Source organism: Myotis yumanensis, unplaced genomic scaffold (genome assembly GCF_028538775.1).
Source record: "Myotis yumanensis isolate MYYU_CA2020_CCGP unplaced genomic scaffold, mMyoYum1.0.hap1 SCAF_10, whole genome shotgun sequence".
NCBI lineage: Eukaryota > Metazoa > Chordata > Mammalia > Chiroptera > Vespertilionidae > Myotis > Myotis yumanensis.
The window spans coordinates 18627970-18648389 of NW_027223761.1; the positions used below are offsets into that span (position 1 = coordinate 18627970).

The 20420-nt window shown below is 37.6% G+C and overlaps 3 protein-coding genes and 2 pseudogenes across 3 annotated transcripts; 2 read left to right on the forward strand and 3 right to left on the reverse strand.

The window, feature by feature from the left end:
* Positions 1–954, reverse strand: LOC139017931 (olfactory receptor 5AP2). The gene has a single exon (XM_070426545.1). The coding sequence runs from the start codon at positions 952–954 to the stop codon at positions 1–3; it is 954 nt and encodes a 317-aa protein (XP_070282646.1).
* A 6550-nt stretch (positions 955–7504) lies between these two features.
* On the forward strand, positions 7505–8440 carry LOC139017933 (olfactory receptor 5AR1). The gene has a single exon (XM_070426546.1). It carries the CDS (start codon positions 7505–7507, stop codon positions 8438–8440), a length of 936 nt encoding a protein of 311 aa, XP_070282647.1.
* Positions 8441–9783: 1343 nt separating this feature from the next.
* On the forward strand, positions 9784–12232 carry LOC139017710 (olfactory receptor 9G19-like; annotated as a pseudogene).
* A 1322-nt stretch (positions 12233–13554) lies between these two features.
* On the reverse strand, positions 13555–14506 carry LOC139017711 (olfactory receptor 9G4-like; annotated as a pseudogene).
* A 3158-nt stretch (positions 14507–17664) lies between these two features.
* On the reverse strand, positions 17665–18603 carry LOC139017712 (olfactory receptor 9G19-like). Its single transcript, XM_070426314.1, has one exon. It carries the CDS (start codon positions 18601–18603, stop codon positions 17665–17667), a length of 939 nt encoding a protein of 312 aa, XP_070282415.1.
* Positions 18604–20420: the final 1817 nt, after the last annotated feature.

Below are 20420 nucleotides of genomic sequence, written 5' to 3' on the forward strand. Positions count from 1 at the left end.
TTACAGTGTGTGTTTCTCTAAGATTTTCTTTAGGGCCCCTTTTACATCCTTATTTTTCAAACTGTAGATGAGGGGATTCAGCATAGGGATCACTACAGTATAAAATACAGAAACAATCTTGTCCTGCTCCATTGAGTAGCTAGATGTTGGGCGCAAGTACATGAAGAGAATTGTTCCAAAGAATATGGTGACAGCCATGAGGTGGGAGGCACAAGTAGAAAAGGCTTTATGCCTACCCTCTAATGAGGGCATTCCCAAGATGGCAATGAGGATACACAGGTAGGAAATGAGGACAATCATAACACAGCTGATGACATTAAAACTGGAGAAAGCCATGATCACGATCCCATTGATGTGGGTGTCAGAGCAAGAGAGTTTGAGCAGGGGTGGGGTGTCACAGTAGAAATGATTGACCTGATTAGAGCCACAGAAGGACAACCTGAAAGTCATTCCTGTGTGTATGGCTGCATTCCCAAAGCCTGCTAGGAATGAGGTAGCTACTAGCAAGAAGCATATTCTTCCAGACATGAGAACTGGGTATAACAGAGGATTCCAAATGGCTGCATAGCGGTCATAGGCCATCATGGCCAACAGGAAGCATTCAGTCCCTAGGAAGGAGCCAAAAAAGTAGAACTGGGCAGCACATCCATTAAAAGAAATGGCCTTATTCTCAGCCACCAGGTTCACCAGCATCTTAGGAGTAACAGAAGAAGAGTAAGAGGCATCAACAAAGGAGAGGCTGCTGAGAAAGAAGTACATGGGGGTATGGAGATGAGGATCAATCTTAATTAACACAATCATCCCCAAATTACCCACCATAGTTGCCATATAGATTAACAGAAACAATCCAAAGAGGACAATTTGTAGATCTGGGTTGTCCGAGAGTCCTAAGAGGATAAACTCTGTCACTTCAGTTTGATTCCTGACTTGAACATCTTTCACATATCTGATCATTTGAGCTGCAATAAGAGAGAAGACAGAATATGGCATTTGGTCAGATGAATACATGCTAGAGCTATAAACATCTTTTTGCTGACATATATACATATGTCTAACAGAAGAGTGCAACCTGAAAAATATACTAAAAAGTGTGTTGGACTTGATGTCTAGTCAAAAGACATCAAAAGACTAAATCTGAGTTATGAGTGTGCTGCCTACTTACTAATGACCTCGAGAAGAGTGACTTCGTATTCATTGACCAAAATCACTTCTTGTATTAACCATTTATTGGATAACTACAGGCCCAGTGCATAAATTCATGCACCAGTGGGGTCCCTCAGCCTGGCCTGCGGGATCGGGCCAAACCAGCTCTCTGACATCCCCGAGGGGGTCCTGGATTGTGAGAGGGTGCAGACCAGGCTGAGGGACCCCACCAGTGCACAATCAGGGCTGGGGAGGGACATGAGAGGTTGGCCAGCAGGGAGGGACTGCAGGAGGCTTTAGGGTGTGTCTGGCCTGTCTCGCTCACTCCTTATCAGCTGGACCCCAGCAGCAAGCTAACCTACTGGTCAGAGCATCTGCTCCCTGGTGGTCAGTGCACATCATAGTGAGCAGTTGAGCAGCCTTAGCATATCATTAGCATATTATGCTTTGATTGGTTGAATGGACAACCAGACACTTAGTATATTAGGCTTTTATTATATAGGATTACAGGAACTAAATTACAGTAAAAGTTTAGGCAACAGCTCTAGTGGAATTCTTCTCCACTTCCCCTCCAACTTCCTCTTCCTTCCTTGACCTCATATTATTGAGTGGTAGATAAAACTGCACTTTGATAGTCGAACTATCAAAGTATCAATTCCTTTCTCACTCACAGCAAAAATTTATTATATATTGTCCAAACTTAAAACATGGGTACAAAATAACCCAATACCTGTGCTACCATTGGATAGAAAGGATCTACTCCAAACTGACATTTTGAGTTTTAACCTTTTAAAACATTGAGCACATGGACTTTGACCCTGCAACAGTTGGAGAAATTAACAGCATTGAGAATTTTCCTTCCAGTTCAGTGAATTACATGAACAAAACATTTTATATATTTTCCTTACCTTTTTTAACTGCTGGACTTCTATTTGATCACTTTGCTTGTACCTAGTCAATGCCCAAATTCACACCAAAAAAATCAGGAAAAAATAAATCTTTCTTCTGAGAGACAGCACTCACTCCAGGTTAAGCAGAAGGTACAGTTGGAATGGACTTTAGATACCATCCGTTATAAGGACAGGAAAACTGAAACCTTCCCTACCATAACAAAGTCATTCTTCATTCAGCAGAGGTTGAGTCATTCTTTCTCTTACTTTTCCTTAAAGGTAAGTATCCCAATTTGTTATATTATGGTAAAATACACTTCAAAATATAGAATATATCTTTGCAGAGCAGCTGTAATATTTTTCAAATTTATTAACAATCACAGAGTCTCCAGACCAGACTGTGGAGTAGGCATCCTGACTTATTTTAAATAGAATGTATTTCCCGTTCTTTAGTCTCTGGAGACTGTATCTCTCATGTCACCTCATTTTAATCTACTTGTTTATCCTCTCTGAAACTAAGGAAAACAAATGTTTCATTTATATTTCTCTCCTTTACCCTCAGGACACCTGGGCCCAGTGGAGAGCAAATTTTCAGTCCCATATTCCTAACAATTATTAAGCATCTTTTTTTTTCTGTCTCCCTTGATATTTGGTGTTCTGGTCACCTTGGAAGCATTGAAAGAATCCACAAAGACAGCAGGTTGGTTCTACCTCTGTTCTTGCCTACCTGAATCATGGAGAGAGGGGCTGATTAAACAAAGTGCAGGGAGGTAGTGAGAACAAGGGCTGTCTTAGCTTTCAGTCCTGGCTCAGTGTCTCCCTGATGGTGTGATTTTAAATATTTCACTAGACAATATTTCATTATGTCTTAGCTTTTTCATTTCTAATTGAGAATGCTAATGCCTAGAATAACTCTGACAAAATAAATGAATGCCTGTGAGTTGTCACATCAAATGCCTGTGGGTTGTCATATTTGATGTGAGTTGTCACGTCAAATGCATTTTACATGCAAACACATTTTAAGTATAAATATGAAATGGATAGATGATAATTAATAAATAAAGTTTCTCCTACTTTGACACTATTCACTACTGTCCAGAATAAGAAATAGTTTCAACCTATGTAGCCTAGATTGAGACTTACTAGGGTTCCCATTTCTCCCAGTATAACTTGCATATAAAAGACAGAGTCTGCCCTAGTCGGTTTGGTTCAGTGGTCAGAGCGTCAGCCTGTGAACTGAAGGGTCATGGGTTTGCTTCCAGGTCAAGAGCGCTATCTCAGTTGCAGGCCGATTGCTGGCCCTAGTAGGGTGCATGCAAGGCAACCAGTCAATGTGTCTCTCTCCGTCTCTCCCCCTCACTTCCATTCTCTCTAAAAAAATCAATGGGGAAAAAAATATCCTCCAATGAGGATTAACAACCAAAAACAAGGACACTGAGTCTGAAACAAGTTGATCAATATCTGATGATTATTTACATATCTTTGCCACTTGGAGAAGACATTCTAATTAATTTATCTCTAAGTACTATATAATCAATGCAATTTTTACTAAATGCTGGGGGAACACAAAGATGTAAAAGATGTGTCATGCTACTTTATCTCTAGCAATTAGGCAAAATTTGAATTTATTGGCATCTTGGAGGGAAAATACAGTAGGCTTCTGTCAACACAGAATCTGAAACATAACTGGCAAACAATGAAGATTTATTTAATAACTAAATAAATAACTCTTTGTCAATTAAGTGTTAATTAGTTTTACATAGAAACAAGCAGTGATAAATTAAATGAGATTAAGCTTTGTGTAATTAGAAGAAAGGTCACATGGCACTAAGAGACAAGGAACACAAGATATAAGACCCTAGGTGATAACAGAGTAGTAGAATGAGACCACTGGGTAATAAAGGAGTAATTAATCATGGACAGGACATATGGTAGGTCCTAGTCAGTCCCAGGATGCAAAACAAGAAATCTCAAAGAGCTTTGAATCAACCTCCATTTTACATGTAAACACATTTTAAGTATAAATATGAAATATTATTGAATAGAATTATATATATAACAAATTTGCCACAAATTCATTTATTAAGTAACCAAGGAGAACAAAAACTGGCTTGGGACTTTATTTACAAGGAGTTGTTCATCATTTCAGAAATTGATGCCATGAGCTAGAAAGTTACAAAATTGTTTGAGGTGCCTATACAACAAACCAGTATCAGCCTGTCTTTTTAACTATCACATTTATGAAGATTTTTGATATATAGGCAAGCATTATTATTACTATATTTAATTTTTGTTTCTCCTCTTTAAATTATATATGTAGGTAAGTTAAATAATCTATGAATATCATTTCAGAAGTAGAGGGGACAATATAAAAAGCTAAGGGAACTTGCTATAAAAAGACACCATTTGGGTATGAAAGGGTACAGACCTATACACTTACATCGTAGTCACTAGCCACAAATAAGGTTTATGGAAATAGATTTTATAGCTGACAAAATCAAGAAGAGAGAAAATTAGTAAATTAACAAAATGTTAACTTAGCTAATAACCCCATAAACACAAACACCTCAGTTAGGAAATTTATGTGGAAGAGGAGCTCTCATTCATGATTGTCAAACATAAAAGCCTTAAGCAAAACCAGGTGAAAATATGTGCAAAACATCTGTGAAGAAAAATGTTAGAGAGATACTTCTTCAAAGTAGATTTGAAGAAGTATGAAGACATACATGCTCTTTGATAGCAAGACTTAATGACATAAAGGTGGCAATTCTGCTAAGTTAATTTATAAATTTAATACTGTCCCAATAACACTTGTGGGAGTGCTGGCCAACCTTTCTGAAAAGTAAGCACCACTGGGTATCCCATATACTGCTGGCTGCCACATGTACATTTAAATATGAACCATCCATATAGCACAAAAAGTATCTTCCTCTTTGAAAGGATTTTCAGGCATCAGCAAACAGACCTTTCTAAATTACCATCAAAATCACACCGTACAGGCAGCTTAAGGCTGTTAAAGGAGTCCATGCAGCCCTTATGGTGGACTCAAAAATCACAGCTAGAGTGGTAATATGAATCCCCTTGTGTTTCCTTATTTTATTATTGGAGCTTAAGGAAGACAGTGAAATCTTTAGGGAATGACAGTTCACCAAACCTTTGGGTCTCCTAGGATTGCAGAAAGCATTTCATCATATTTCTTCTGGGGATTATTTGTGATTCTGGGGATTAAATACTTCCTGCACACAGGAGCCAAGGTGGGATGAGCAAGCAGCTCAGACAAATACCAGACTGACTCACTGTCTTTGGAAACTTCTCAGAATATCTGTTCAGTACCACTCATCAAGAGAAGATGAGACATTCAACCCCTCACCAACAGGTAGAAAACAGCTCAGGTCACAGGTCAGTATTTGGGACGAAGAAGAAAATATTGTGACGGTGTGGGACTAGAGCATTACACTGCCCACTGCTCCTTCGAGAGTGTGTTTGCTTGGCACCAGGTCCATGCCATTTTAAAATTTCAAAAAGAGACACAGTCTGGGGGGTTGGCTTTTAGGTATACCATAAGTCTGAATTTAAAAAAAAAAAATCCAGATTTGGAAAGCTCCATAGAGTTTGCTATCTCTGCCCCATTCATTTCACAGTTACAGAAGCTGCATCTAATAGAGGAATTCACGAAATCCAGAAAAAATAATTAGTGGAAAAAACAGGACTATCACTAGGATTCTAAACTCTTACTTCAGTACTCTTTACATTTAAATATGCAAAAGCAGGTGAAACATCAAAATCTAAAATACAGATGGTCTATACTTGCAATATTTTGCTGGGCTTGTTTTAAACATTTGAATTATTGTTAACTGTGAAATATGCTTATTTACTCGCTATTCTACTATTTCTTCAAGTGTAAGATTGGGTTGAACTTTGACTAATGTTGGTCTCATGTGGGTAGATATATATGCACTACATATATATATGAAACACATAATACTATCCACTTTCTTATCTTTCCTAAGCATTAAACCCATTAAAGTAGATACTCTCTGATTTCTGCCTTCAGGATTAGATAGAGGATGTTATTTATTTCTTAGTTACTGCATTTACTTAGTTTTGGTTTGGTTTGGTTTGGTTTTACCAACTTCCTTTTTAGAATTCTTCCATGGACCAACTATTCATCCAATTAAAGAGAAAATAACAGCCCTAACCAGTTTGGCTCGATGGATAGAGCGTTGGCCTGCAGACTGAAGGGTCCCAGGTTCGATTCCAGCCAAGGGCATGTACCTTGGTTGCAGGCACATCCCCAGTAGGAGGTGTGCAGGAGGCAGCTGATCGATGTTTCTCTGTCATCGATGTTTCTAACTCTCTATCCCTCTCCTTTCCTCTCTGTAAAAAATCAATAAAATATATTTTTTTTAAAAAAAAAGGAAAATAACAAATGTATGCTCCTATGTGACTGCAGATTCGGATAATGCTTTCTCTATTCCCCCTGAGTGAGGGATCCTTGGATTGTAACTTTGAACTGAGCTATGCAACAACCTGTTGGTGAGGCAATAGGCTTGTTCAAATACATAGCTGTGTCTTCACCCTCATTATACCTTATGCCAAACCCCTAGATACTTCTAAAGATTAGGGAAACCAGAAGACTACGTCTATGTCCATACATGATAGGCAAGACAGGGGGAAAAACAGGAACAAAAATGAAGAGATTTTACCTTCATTAAATCACACATAGACAGAGAACAATAAAGTGAAGTGAAGTGAACTCGAGACTTGACTCAGACGAAACCAGCCCTGCTACTTACTGGTTGTCCACTTTGTTGAAGTTACTTAATATCCAGTCTTGTTCTTTTCCTATATAAGATGGAGATAATGGTGGTACCTACTTCATAGGGTTGTTGTGAGGATGATATTAGGTAATATATGTAAAGCATTCCAAGTTCTGGCCTACAGTTAATACTCAGTAACTTCTGCTTTTTCAAAATTATTATCCTTTACCTTTTCTTTACCTTTTCTAATATATTTCACCCTCTTCTCCAAGTATTTCACTTTCTGTAAATGTGTGTATTTATGCGATGTCATATGTTATACTTTGAGATCTTGGATATTTCATTTATTTAATTTTTGTGCCAATATGCAATGAGAGTTCATATTTATTCATATCGATCTGCTTTGTTTTAGGAAGAAGGAAGGGACACCCAAAACTGTTCTTCTTTACTGATTAGTAAGACAGATAAATGCATAGATCAGGTCATGCATTGGTACCATATGACAAGTGACCTCAGAGCACTAAGGTCCTTGGAGAAGCAGAATTTACAACCCCCAAGACACTAACATCTACTCCTATTTTGACTGGGCACCTGGAGAGGACACACAACCATCACCTTCACCCTATAAGTCATAGAATCTAATCACTGGGAAGATTTTTAAGGATCACTCCAAACAATAAACCAAATCTAGGCACACACAAAATGGAAAAGATGGATAAAGAAAACCACTCAATGGTGACTGAGTTTATCTTTATGGGCATCACACAGGACCCTCAGCTGCAGATTATCTTCTTTGTGGTCTTCCTCTTAGTCTACCTGGTCAATGTAGTGGGGAATGTTGGTATGATTATCCTGATCATAACAGACACTCAGCTTCACACACCCATGTACTTTTTCCTCTGCAATCTCTCCTTTGTGGACCTGGGCTACTCCTCAGCCATTGCTCCCAGGATGCTGGCTGACTTCCTAACAAAGCGCAAAGTTATCTCCTTCTCCAGCTGTGCCACCCAGTTTGCTTTCTTTGTGGGTTTTGTGGATGCTGAGTGCTATGTCCTGGCTGCCATGGCCTATGACCGTTTTGTGGCCATCTGTCGACCCCTCCACTATAGCACTCTCATGTCTAAGCGAGTCTGCTTGGTTCTCATGCTGGGTTCTTACCTGGCTGGTCTGGTGAGTTTAGTAGCTCACACTTCTCTCACCTTCAGTTTGAGTTATTGTGGTTCCAATATCATCAATCACTTCTTCTGTGAAATCCCACCACTCTTGGCCCTCTCTTGCTCAGACACCTATGTCAGTGAGATCTTGCTCTTCAGTCTGTGTGGCTTCATTGAATTCAGCACCATTCTCATCATCTTTGTCTCCTATGCCTACATCCTCGTTGCAATCATCAAGATGCGCTCAGCTGAGGGCCGCCTTAAGGCTTTTTCCACTTGTGGATCTCACCTCACTGGCGTTACACTTTTCTATGGCACAGTGATGTTTATGTACCTAAGGCCGACATCCAGCTACTCCCTGAACCAAGATAAGTGGGCCTCTGTGTTCTACACTATCATCATCCCCATGTTGAATCCTTTGATCTACAGTTTACGGAACAAGGATGTAAAAGCTGCTTTCAAAAAACTAATTGGAAAAAAACCTCAAGAATAACAAAAAATGAAAATGTGTTATTATCACAGATAAATGATAGTGATAGAGGAATGGTGGCAGAAAATTTTAAAAATGCAAATACTTTTGCCAATAAACACTACCCAAGGTACCATCTATTTGTTGAGTGAATCTTAATTTTGGAAGAGTTTTATGTAACCCATAACTCTGTTATCTGAATGAAATATAAATTAATATTTTTGAAAGATGTGCTGAGCAAGGTTCATTACTTTTTTATTTTTATATATTTTTTAATTTCTTTATTGATTAAGGTATTACATATGTGTCCTTATCCCCTCTTTACCCCCCACTCATGCTCTCACTCCCCCCTGTTGTCTGTGTCCATTGGTTAGGCTATATGCATGCATACAAGTTCTTTGGTTGATCTCTCCCCCTTACCCCCAGCCTTCCCTACCTTCCCTCTGAGGTTTGACATTCAGATCGATGATTCTATGTCTCTGGATCTGTTTTTGTTCATCAGTTCATTGATTTTTTATTTAAAATGTATTCAAATATTGGTTATAAATGAAGACAGGATTTTATAGGGGAAATAAATAGCCCATCATTCTTAAGCATATTTTTTTCATGGTCATGAGGAATGACAGGTCTAAATGTTGAATATTTCTCTACTCTGAAAGGAAGTCAGAGAAAATTTAGTTAAATACATTAGGAATGGGGCTTGTGTGAGAAATGAATAACTCAGCCCAGCATCCATCCACTCATATTCAGCAAAAACTTGGAAGTACTAGGTACATTCCAGGTTCTGGAGGGTACAAATACAAGGTGCATATTTGCCAACAAGGAATTTGGTGTGCTTCCAGTTACTGTATTATCTCTCTGAAACTGCTGCCACCAATAACCAAGACCCTTTTCTTTTCTATCCTCAGTCTTTCCTTCTGGAAAATGGTTGGTTTTACAAAATAATTTCTGGATCCCTTTGATCTCCTCTGCCTAATACTTTGAAGTGGTGGGCATGTAAGTTTCACATGTTGACATCTTTTCAGGCCTCAGGGAAGCCATAGGACTCTGGGATCCTGTGAAAGAGACAGTTTTGGATCAATTGCTGAACCTAATTTCAGCAAGGTCATAATGTTTACAAGTTTGTTTTCCTGCTTCCCTCTAAAATGTCCCGATGCCTTTTTCTCCTTCTCTTCTCATTTTAATTAGACCCTCATCTTTTCCTTGGATGCCAAGAGTCTCCATGCTTTCCACCATCATCCCCAGGCCCTTATTAGAGAATAGTCTCATTAACCCTGATATATCAATGACAGGCAATAGAAGACGGTATATTAGTAACTCCTTTTTGAATGTTCTCAAAACTACAAATTTTTAATTAAGAAACAAGAATGTCAGGTATCAATAGTAGGTAAAGACAAAAGCCTGAGAGCTGGGGAAATATGCTTTTCTCAGATATGCTGAAAGTCCATTACACCATCCATTTTGAATACTTACAATCAATAATCTTTCCACCCCAATCCTTCCTCCAGTACAATATAGTCAAATATCAGGGAAACACAATGTTTATCCTAAAGTATAGAGCAGCCCCATTCGTTATTAAAGACACCAAAGAGTTTTAGGGATAAAATACTCAGTATTTATCAAGTTTTCTAGTGGTTTTAATTCTATAGAAGTGACAATTGCTTGCTTCAAAATTATCCAATCATATAATGGATTTCCAAAAGCACATTCCTGATGTTACCTTATGGGGAAAGTACAGTGGCTAATAGACAAGCGTAGAATTGGAAGTTCAAAGGTTTAGCCTTCAGATTCTTTTTTATAATCCAATGTGTAAGTCTATATGTTGTGTGAAAAGTAAGGAAAAAGGGTATTCCTATTCCATTAACTATATTAAAGAGAACACCACAAGCCCAAAATGGCATCACTTGTGGTAAAGCCCATGATACCAAACCTAGAGTAATGCCTGACCTGGTTGCTGTTTTAACCTGTCCCTCTATCTTTGCTGCCATGGCTCATTTGCAATGTTCTCACTGTTAAAGAACAGGGCTTTCCAGGGAAAGAAACTTACCAACATTCTCAATGTGGATCATTTGTCCACTTGATTACTGAATGTCTTTTCTGCAACCAGTGCCCTCTGGTGGACATTTATAATGGAACATGAATATCTTCACACTATCCTCTCCAAGAGATCTATCCATACACCTCTCCCAGACTTCCCTGTCACTAATTTCCAGTCTTATTCTAAGTCCTTGCTCAGTCAGCCAATCTATTAGTTACAGCTCATGAAGCAGTGTAGAGCAAGCATGTCAAACTCAAAGGCTAACATGGGCCAAAAAAACAAGGCATGCTGCCTGCGGGCCATGAGTTTGACATGCTTGGTGTAGAGACACACCTCAGATCACCCCTTTCCATACCAAAAAAAAAAAGATAACTTATTGTACCCCATGATATTCTGTTTGTACACATTTCAGACATAAAGTTGTATCTCTATTGATACTGCCCACCAGAAATAATCAGTATTTTCCAAAACATAGCTCAATCTATGTTTTCTAGTGAGAAAATACAGGTACTTGTGTCTAGAAAACATGGATGCTTTTACAAAGATAGAGCAGTGACAAAAAGAACCAACAGAAAGAGTCTTCATTTGGGGGTTTTTTGGTTTTGTTTATTGGTTTCCTTTGCTATGCAAAACCTTTTTAGTTTGATGTAATCTCATTTGTTTATTTTTTCTTCTGTTTCCTTGCCTGAGGAGATATAATTAGGACAAATATTGCTAAGAGAAATGTTAGAGAATTTACTACCTGTGTTTTCTTCTAGGACTTTCATGGTTTCAAGTCTTGCATTTAAGTCTTTAACCCATTTTGGGTTTATTCTTGTGTATGGTGTAAGAAGGTGATCTGGTTTCATTTTTTGCACGTATCTATCCAATTTCCCAGCACTATTTATTGAATAGGGTGTCTTTACTCCATTGTATTCTCTTGTCTCCTTGTGTTGATAAAATTCACTTGATTAATCCTTACATTTCATTTTCATTGGGCTAACACTTTTAGAACCCAATCCCAAACATGTTTCCCCAAATCCCACCCATACAGATTGGTGAGATCCCATAACTTTTTAAATATATATTTCCTCTAAGGGCAAGTCTTTGATTTATTCTCTGAATATAAAAGCATCTCTTTTGCTGGCTGTGTAGTCCAGTTTTTCTTCTCTGCTGCTGGACTGGCCTACAGTGAGTGTTACCTGTTGGCTGCCATGGCTTATGACCACTATGTGGCCATTTTCAAACCCCTTCTTTATACATAGGCCATGTCAAGGAGATTGTGCATCTGTTTGGTTTAATATTCCAATACTGGAGCTTTTGAGAACACAGTAATACTCAGCAGCAACACATTCACCTTGGGTTTTTGTGGTAACAATGTCATTGACTACTTTTTCTGTGATGGCCCATCCCTGGTGAAGTTGGCATGTGACGTGAAAGAGAGCTACCAAGCTGTGCTGTACTTCTCCTGGCCTCCATCGTCATTACCCCCACTGTGGTCATACTTGCCTCCTATCTCTTCATCATCACTGCCATCTTGGAGATCTGCTCCACCCAGTGCTGCCTCAAAGTCTTCTCCACATGCTCCTCCCACCTGATCTCTGTCACCTTGTACTATGGCTCCATTCTCTACATCTACTCTCACCCAAGTTCCAGCTATTCCCTCGAGAGGACAAAAAGTTATCTACATTTTATACTGTGCTGTTCCCCATGTTGAACCCTATGACCTACAGTCTGAGAAATAAAGATTGAAGGAAGCTATGAAAAAATTCTTCAGGTTCACATTATCTGAAGCCTAAATTGACGTAAATTTCTCAAATTAGTGCTCAAGGAAAATTACCTGTTTTGGGGTAAGGTTGGAGGACTATATTAAAAAATACCTCCTTTTATATTCAAATAAATCCAATGAAAAAGGTTTTGTTTGTATTAACTTGTTTTGCTTTAGTGATAAAACTATAATCTATACTATAAAATATAGATTCAATTAATATAGTTTTTTTAAAGTAGCATGATGGCTTAATGTAAAGTTGCAGTGTATATATTATATCTGGAATCCCAAAGAATTAAATTTGACTTAAGTATCTCCTATCGGATTGACCTACTTTTTTACCTACATGATGGGCTTTATGGAAACTGAAGATGTTACATGAATTTGGGAAATTTGTGGAACACACCCCTAATCTTTATTATCCAGTACTTACAGAACTGTGTAAATGAAAAAATAAGAAAAATTAAAAATATTATGATGAAAAATTTGGGGCAGTAATGTGTTATTTAATGAATGCAGATGAAAAGAAAGATCAGAAATGTCAGCACTAGTACAAATGGTGAAGTGGTTATAACTATCAGTCCTAGAATATAGTGGGGCTTTTTTTGTTGGTTGGTTGGTATCAGCTTAGTTCCACTTGTTGTTATTTTCCTTCGTGGGGAATATGTGATATATGAAATGAGGGAGAATATGGCAAGGTACTCATTCTCTGTGGAGATCACTCTTTCAGGACAAAGCACTGTCTCAGACACATATTTCTCCATGGATTTTAGTAAGTTTTTTGTTGTGGTGATGTTTTATAGAATCTAAACAACTCTTAAACATTTTGTCTAATATTAGATTGATGTACAAGACACAAATTTTCCAAAGATATTTTCTATGTACTCGATTAGAGCTTTATGAAAGAATATGGAGGTAATGCATTACTAAAAGTAAATACTTATAAAATCTTAAGTAAATTTCCATCAGTTTAACCATTCCAAATATTTTTCCACACCATAAAGTATACTTGCCAAGCCTCAAAGTCAAACTATGTGCAGAAAACTACCCAATTCCTCTTTTCTCTTTCTAATACCTCAAAAAGATCATCAAAAGGATAAATTTCATGAAAATATAGTGCTGCTAAGAAGCAAAATAGAATATTTGGGGATATCAAACAACCCAATATTATAGGTTTAAAATAGCTTAATCACAACAAAATAATATAAACAATTAAACAGTGGTTTTATTAATGTTTCATTGTTTTGCATATAACTTGTATTTACTTGAAATATTGCAATATTTACCAACATGTCTGTTTATAAGCCAATAACTTGGAAAGTGCAATGAGAGCATTCTTCAAAAAGATAACATTCATCTCTGTGGCTTTATGGCCTGTGTTGCTTTCCAGAAGGCCTCTTTGACACCTTTGTTTCTCAGGCTATAGATGAGAGGGTGGAGCAATGGGTTGACCACAGTGTAGAACAGGGCAGCCACTTTGTCTTTCTCCAAGGAGTAGATGGAGCTTGGCCTTGAATACATGAAGAGCAAGAATCCATAGAAGAACATGACTGAGATGAGATGTGAAACACAGGTGGAGAAGGCCTTTCGCCGTCCAGAGGCTGAGCAGAGCCTCAGAACAGCCAGAAGGATGTTTCAATAGGAAATCAGGATGGCAAGAATGCTGGAGAGGACTGTGAAGCCCACCACACCCAGGAGGACTTTTTCATAGACTTAGGAGTTTGTACCAGACATTTTTACCAATGGTGGTGCATCACAGAAGAAGTGGTCAATGATATTTTTACCACAAAAACTCAGATGGAAAGTATTAGCAATATGGGCTATGGCATTCAAGAACCCTCCTATGTAAGAGCCAACTACAAGTCTAGTACACAGAGAGCTGGACATAGTAGCTGAATAAAGTAATGGGTTACAGATGGACACATGGCGGTCATACACCATGGCTGCTAGGAGATAGCACTCAGTGTAGACTACAACACAGGAAAAGAACAATTGGGCTCCACATCCAGCCAAGGAAATGCATTTATCCTCTGAGACACAATTGGCCAGGATTTGGGGAGTATACACAGAGGTGTACCAAATATCCAAAAATGACAGATCGCTGATAAAAAAAATACATAGGTGTGTGCAAGTGGGAATCAATATGAATTAAGATAACCAGGGTCATGTTCCCTGACAAGGTTATTAAATAAAGTGTCAGAAATAGTACAAATAGAATCAACTGACACCAGGGGTTTGCTGAGAAGCCCACCAAGATGAATTCAGTCAGGATGGTGAAGTTTCTCACTTTCATGTCCACAGAGAAGAATGCCGGATGAAGACTTAGGGGGGAAATTATTTAGTGATTTTTCTATTGAAAGAAATAAACAAAGATATCAATTAAGTCAATAGTTACTAGGAGGCATATGGACTTTTATTCATAACTCTCTAGAATAATAGAACTTCACTCTGTGACTTCAGAAGACCTCAGGAACTAGTATTAGAATATGATTTTGAAATTAAAGCTTTCACTTATTAATAGTTTAATGCCAGGAAAGTCCCTCAGTCTCACCAGACTAGAAAAATGAAGCTCCCTGACATGTTGTCTGGGTAAAGAAGCTATGCATGAAAACACCCAACCCAATGTTAGGTACATAGTGAGTACTCAAAAAATTTTCAGTATCCTTTATATATTATTGAAAATTTATGTGTCATACATTGTGCTGATTGATTGTAAATATCAATATACACCTGCTACAATTAATTTTATATATATATATATATATATATATATATATATATATATATATATCACTATGTTCCAGTTAGTATTCTAAGCCTTAATCTTAACCCACTTAATTCTTTCTACAACTGTATAATGTAAGTATTATGATGATCCCCATGGAGGTTAAGAGACAATTCTGGGGTCACAGAGCTGGTCAACAGCAGAGCTAGTATTTGAACCCAGAACTGTCTTTACCAAGGGTATACGTTCTCAACTGTTAAGCCAGGTATATCTTTTATAGGTGCAAAGGTTATGAAAGCATCCCTCTATTTTTACACAAGAAACTACAAAATCTTGGTAAGGATGGAGAAATAAATTTGATGAAAGCTTGGGACACTGTACTAAAAGACCCTATCTTACAGTCAAGTGTTTGGACAGAAAATATACCTAACTAAAAGAAAAAGATGTGCATCATTTCTCGGCTTTTTGGCTAAAATCAAGTGAAAAGAAAAAAATGTAAACTAAACCACAAACTAGTGATCTATGTGACATATTTTTTCCAAAAAAAAAGAAATCTACACAATTCTTTACTGATTTCCTCTTTTAAAGAGTAGATTCTGTTATTCTACTGCTTGATCTAGGATAGCCTTGTGGTTTGTTCTGGCTAATGTTTTGCAGCATAGACAGCACTATGCAGACGCCGAGCTTCGGTATCAAGAGGGGATGCACGCTTTTCTTCTCACTTTTGAAATCCTTGTACCATGTAAATAAGCTTGGGTGATTTTTCTGGATAATAAGACATTTAGCTACATTCTCTCTGTGACCACAGCTAAAAGCAAGCGTGCCCCTTCACATGTTAGTGCATTCATCTTCATCATTCAGCCCCAATGACCTAACAGCTAGTCGCAGATATACGAGCAGACTAGCTGAGAACAGACACATCTGGCACAGGCAGACTTTCATTATTGCGTAGTTGAACTGAGTTTAAATTCTGATTCTACACTTTGGTAGTTCTGCAGTCTGGAGAAAGTCCTTACAAACTTCTAATTCACCTAGTCTCGTACAATTTGACAAAGGAGTGACAGGTTTGGAAATGCAAAACTCACTGGCCTTGGATGAAGGAGTCCTGTGATAAGGACCAAGCCTGTCACTATCACCTGTGCGATTTTAAGTCACCTGTCATCTCTGAAACACAGAGATGTTTGTGCACAGAGAATAGATCATGAGGAGAGAAAGCAAAAGGGTGCTCATCTGCAAGCAAAGGTAAGAGGCCTCAGAACAAATCAACCCTGATGGCATCCTGATTTTGGCGTTTGAGCCTTCAGAACTGTGAGAAAATAGATTTTGTTTCAGCCACTCAGTCTGTGGTAGTTTGTTATGACAGCTCTAGCAAATGAGTACACTTGGTTATCAACACTAAGACTATTTATGTTGGTACAACTTCATGTTTTTTTCAGGTAAAATGACTACTAAAATGAGAAAATGTGATTCAGCACAATGAAATATTTTCTAATTTCTATTAATTCATGCATAAAACTGAAGAAGCAAAGAAATATAAACATGCAGAGAAACTTCATTGTTATCGATCATTGCTTAAAGTAGCAGCGAATTTCTTTCTTTCTTTCCTTCTTTCTTTCATTTTCTTTCTTTCTTTCTTTTTTCCCCCAAGATGTGGAAATTCTACCTAATAGAGAGTTTCACTCTGAATCTTGGATGTAAAGCTTTTTGAAATGTATATATCTCTCTACTCATTTCTCTATTTCTCTCTACATTTTCATTTCTGGGTATTTTATACAGCTGCTATACTTTTGTTCTTGATTTTTTAATTGTTGGGGAAAGTATTTTTATTGGAAGCTCAGTGGCACTAATTTGTTCTTATATCTATTACTAAAGAAATTTTGTATCATGGCAAGCAAAAAAAAATGAGAATCATAAAAGAGAAAAATAAACTTGTTTCTAAGGACATTTCACAGTAGAAATTTACTTATAAACTCCTGACTCTCTCCCAACAAATGGGGTAAGAACCTCTGGACTCAGAAGTTCTGGGTTTGTTTTAGTTTGATTTTATTTTTTACCTATGAACTACAATGACTTAAAGCAAGTCATTTACCTCATCTAATCCTGGCAGTGATTTCATAACCAATTTTATTATTTCCATATATAGATTAAAATATTTATATACAGGCCACTTATAAATTCTGAAGTGAAAATTCAAATATTGTTTTCTCTTTTAACCTTCACAGAATCACAATAATTTCATGGACTCTCTTCCAAGCCAACAGGCATAGCAGTTTTTCCAAATGCACCAGCCTCGCTTATTTAAAAATGTATTCAAAAAACAAAAATGCAGACTGATATTTCCACATTATCCAGTGATTTGATTTGTTTGTTTTATTTTTAAAGTATATTTGATACTAATGACATGAAGATAATCTGTAAAATAAAATACAGCCATTGTTTACCAAATATTTTCACTTAAAAACACTTTTCTCTGTCCACCATTTTCTTTTTTTCCCCTCACCTGAGTATATGTTCATTGATTTCAGAGAGACAGAAAGAGAGAGAGAGAGAGAGACAGAGAGAGAGAGAGAGAGAGAGAGAGAGAGAGAGATTCATTGATGTAAGAGAGAAACATGGATCAGTTGTCTTCTATACGCACCCTGAACAAACAGGATCAAACCCGCAACCTAAGTATGTGCTTTGACGGAGAATCGAACCCACAATCTTTTGCCATATGGGATAATGCTCCAACCAACTGATCAACCAGGCCTGGGCACTCTGTCTATTATTTTTCTCAGTGCATTTTTAACATCTTTATTTCTTACGCTATAGATCAAAGGATTCAGCATTGGAATCACCACAGTATAGAAAACTGACACTACTTTATCCCTTTCCAGGGCATAGCTAGTACTTGGTCGGGAGTAAATGAAAAGAATTGAACCATAGTACAAGGTGACAGCTGTCAAGTGAGAGGCACAAGTGGAGAAAGCCTTGAGGCGGCCTTGGGTGGAGCGGATCCTCAAGATGGCAGCGATGATGAAGAGGTAGGAGGCAAAAATAAGCACAGTGGGAGTAATGATGTTGGAGGCAAGTATGAAATAGAGCATAGCCTGGTAGCTCTCCTTCACATCACAGGCCAACTTTACAAGGGGGGGCAGGTCACAGAAGAAGTCATCAATGATATTGTCCCCACAGAAGTTCAGGGTAAATGTCTCACTGGTAATGATGATTGAGTTAAGAAAGCCACCAAGGTATGAAGCTGCAACAAGACTGGTGCATAACTTTGAGGACATCACCTGGGAATAAAGCAGTGGGGTGGAGATGGCCACGTAGCGGTCATAAGCCATGGCAGCCAACAGGTAACATTCACTATAGGCCAGTCCAGCTGAGAAAAAGAACTGGGCCAAACAGCCAGCAAAGGAGATGCTCTTGTCTTCAGAGATGCAGGTCATAAGGATCTTTGGATTATAGACAGAAGAATACCAGAGATCCAGGAATGAAAGGTTTCCAATGAAGAAATACATGGGTGTGTGGAGCCGAGAATCAGCACAGATCAGAGAAATCAGGGTGATGTTCCCTAAGAGACTGATGATATAAATGACGAGGAAGATGAAAAAGAGCACATGCTGTAACCATAAGTCAGCTGTGAACCCTAAAAGTATGAACTCTTTAAGTTTGGTGAAATTTTTCTCATCCATTGATTTTTGAGTTTCTGTGGTCCCTCTCTGTGAAAAGATGAATTAAGATATATATATAAGTTCCCCCATCATTGACCATTTTAGATCATTGAAAAACCCAATAGATGCATATATGTTGTTCATTGTGAGACATGTTTATGCTGAACTGGGTTAGTTATTCTTGTTGAATAACTAAAAAAATGTTTTATGCTAGCTTAAGAGATCAGTTATTATGAAAATAGCATAGCATGTGCCACCTTATTTTTCTTCTTGTTAGAGAGGGTGATTTGTGTTCTTGTCTTCTATTTGCACTTAGGGTAATTGGGGACCATGTGGAAGATACAAAAAAGGGAGTTAGAAAGGATGTGTTGGTTTCTCTTTGGGTCTTTGAATCCTTTTGTCTTTTTCCAGAAAATTCCATGAAGAACAGTTTTATTATTCTAATATTATATTGCGTATCCTTGGAAGTTCATTTTGCTATGAATTTTTTAATGAGATTATATTTTATCCAACTTTTTATTCACAAAACCAAGAACATGGATTTTCATAAATAGAAAATGTGTAACTTGAATAAAATAATAGATTTCCTTAGGTAATAGGAATCTGAGGCCATAGCTACTTGTCTGAATTTCAAATATACTCCAAAATGAAGTAAAAATATTAATCAATTGATAATTGTGTTTACAATGTGTTTAAATTTCCTAAAGCAGCAATTTTCAACTGGTGTGCTATAGAATTTTTAAAACATGCAATACCTGACTATTTAGTCAAGGGCACTGACCTCTTTTCCCTTCAGTTGTTAAATTTAAAATGACAACAGTCAACACAGCAATAGCTGTCTGGTGTGAATTAATCAAAATTATACCTATTTTTTGTCAGATCAGCAAAAATATATATTTTTGGTGTGCCACAGAATTTTAGTAATTAGTTTATGTGTACCATGAGATGAAAAAGGTTAAAAATCACTGTCCTATATGATCAAGAGCAAAAAAAAAGAACAAAACAAAACAAATGCACAAACAACTAAGCTGGCCAAATTGAATGATTTGGGGGAATATGGTAGGTTGAATAATGGCCCATAAAGATATCCAAATTCTAATTCCTGAAACCTGTGAATGTTGCTTTATATGGGGAAAGAGTTATTAAGTGAAGAATCTTGAGATGTGTAGATTATAACGATGAGCCCTAAATACAATTACAAACATCCTTATATGAAGGAGGCTCAGGGAGATCTGACTACAGATACAAGAGGAGGAAGCAATGGGACCACTGAAGCAGAAGGAGGAGAGATACAACCACAAGGATGCCAACAGTCATAAGAAGCCTGAAGAGACATGGAATGGATTCCCAACTAGAGTCTCTGGGTCAGGTGTGGCCCTGCCAATACCTTGTTTTTGTCTCAGTGATATTAAGTTTGGACTTCTGACCTCCAGAACTATGAGAGTACATTTTTGTTGTTTTAAGTCGCCAAGTTTTTGGTAATGTATTAACACAGGAAGTTCTGGAACTTGACCTCTAACAGTCTTCTTGCCATCGGAGGTAGGAACTAGTAACTGAACTGTTGCCAGCAATGGGAAAAGCACCATCTCTGCTGGTCTATGTTACAACCCAGTACACACCACAGTAAAAAAAAATGGCCAAACTGTGATTGTCAGGGCTCTGAAATGGCAGGAGATGCAGTATTTCTGCTGGTCAATCGAAATCTTTAAAAATCTCTTCTGCTGGGGGGGGGGGGGGGGGGCTGTAACTTAATCTTGGTCATATACTCAGCTATGGACTTAAAATTGAGCTAGAAAAAATAAAAAAAATTCTCTCTTGTAACTGTATCTATTTGATGG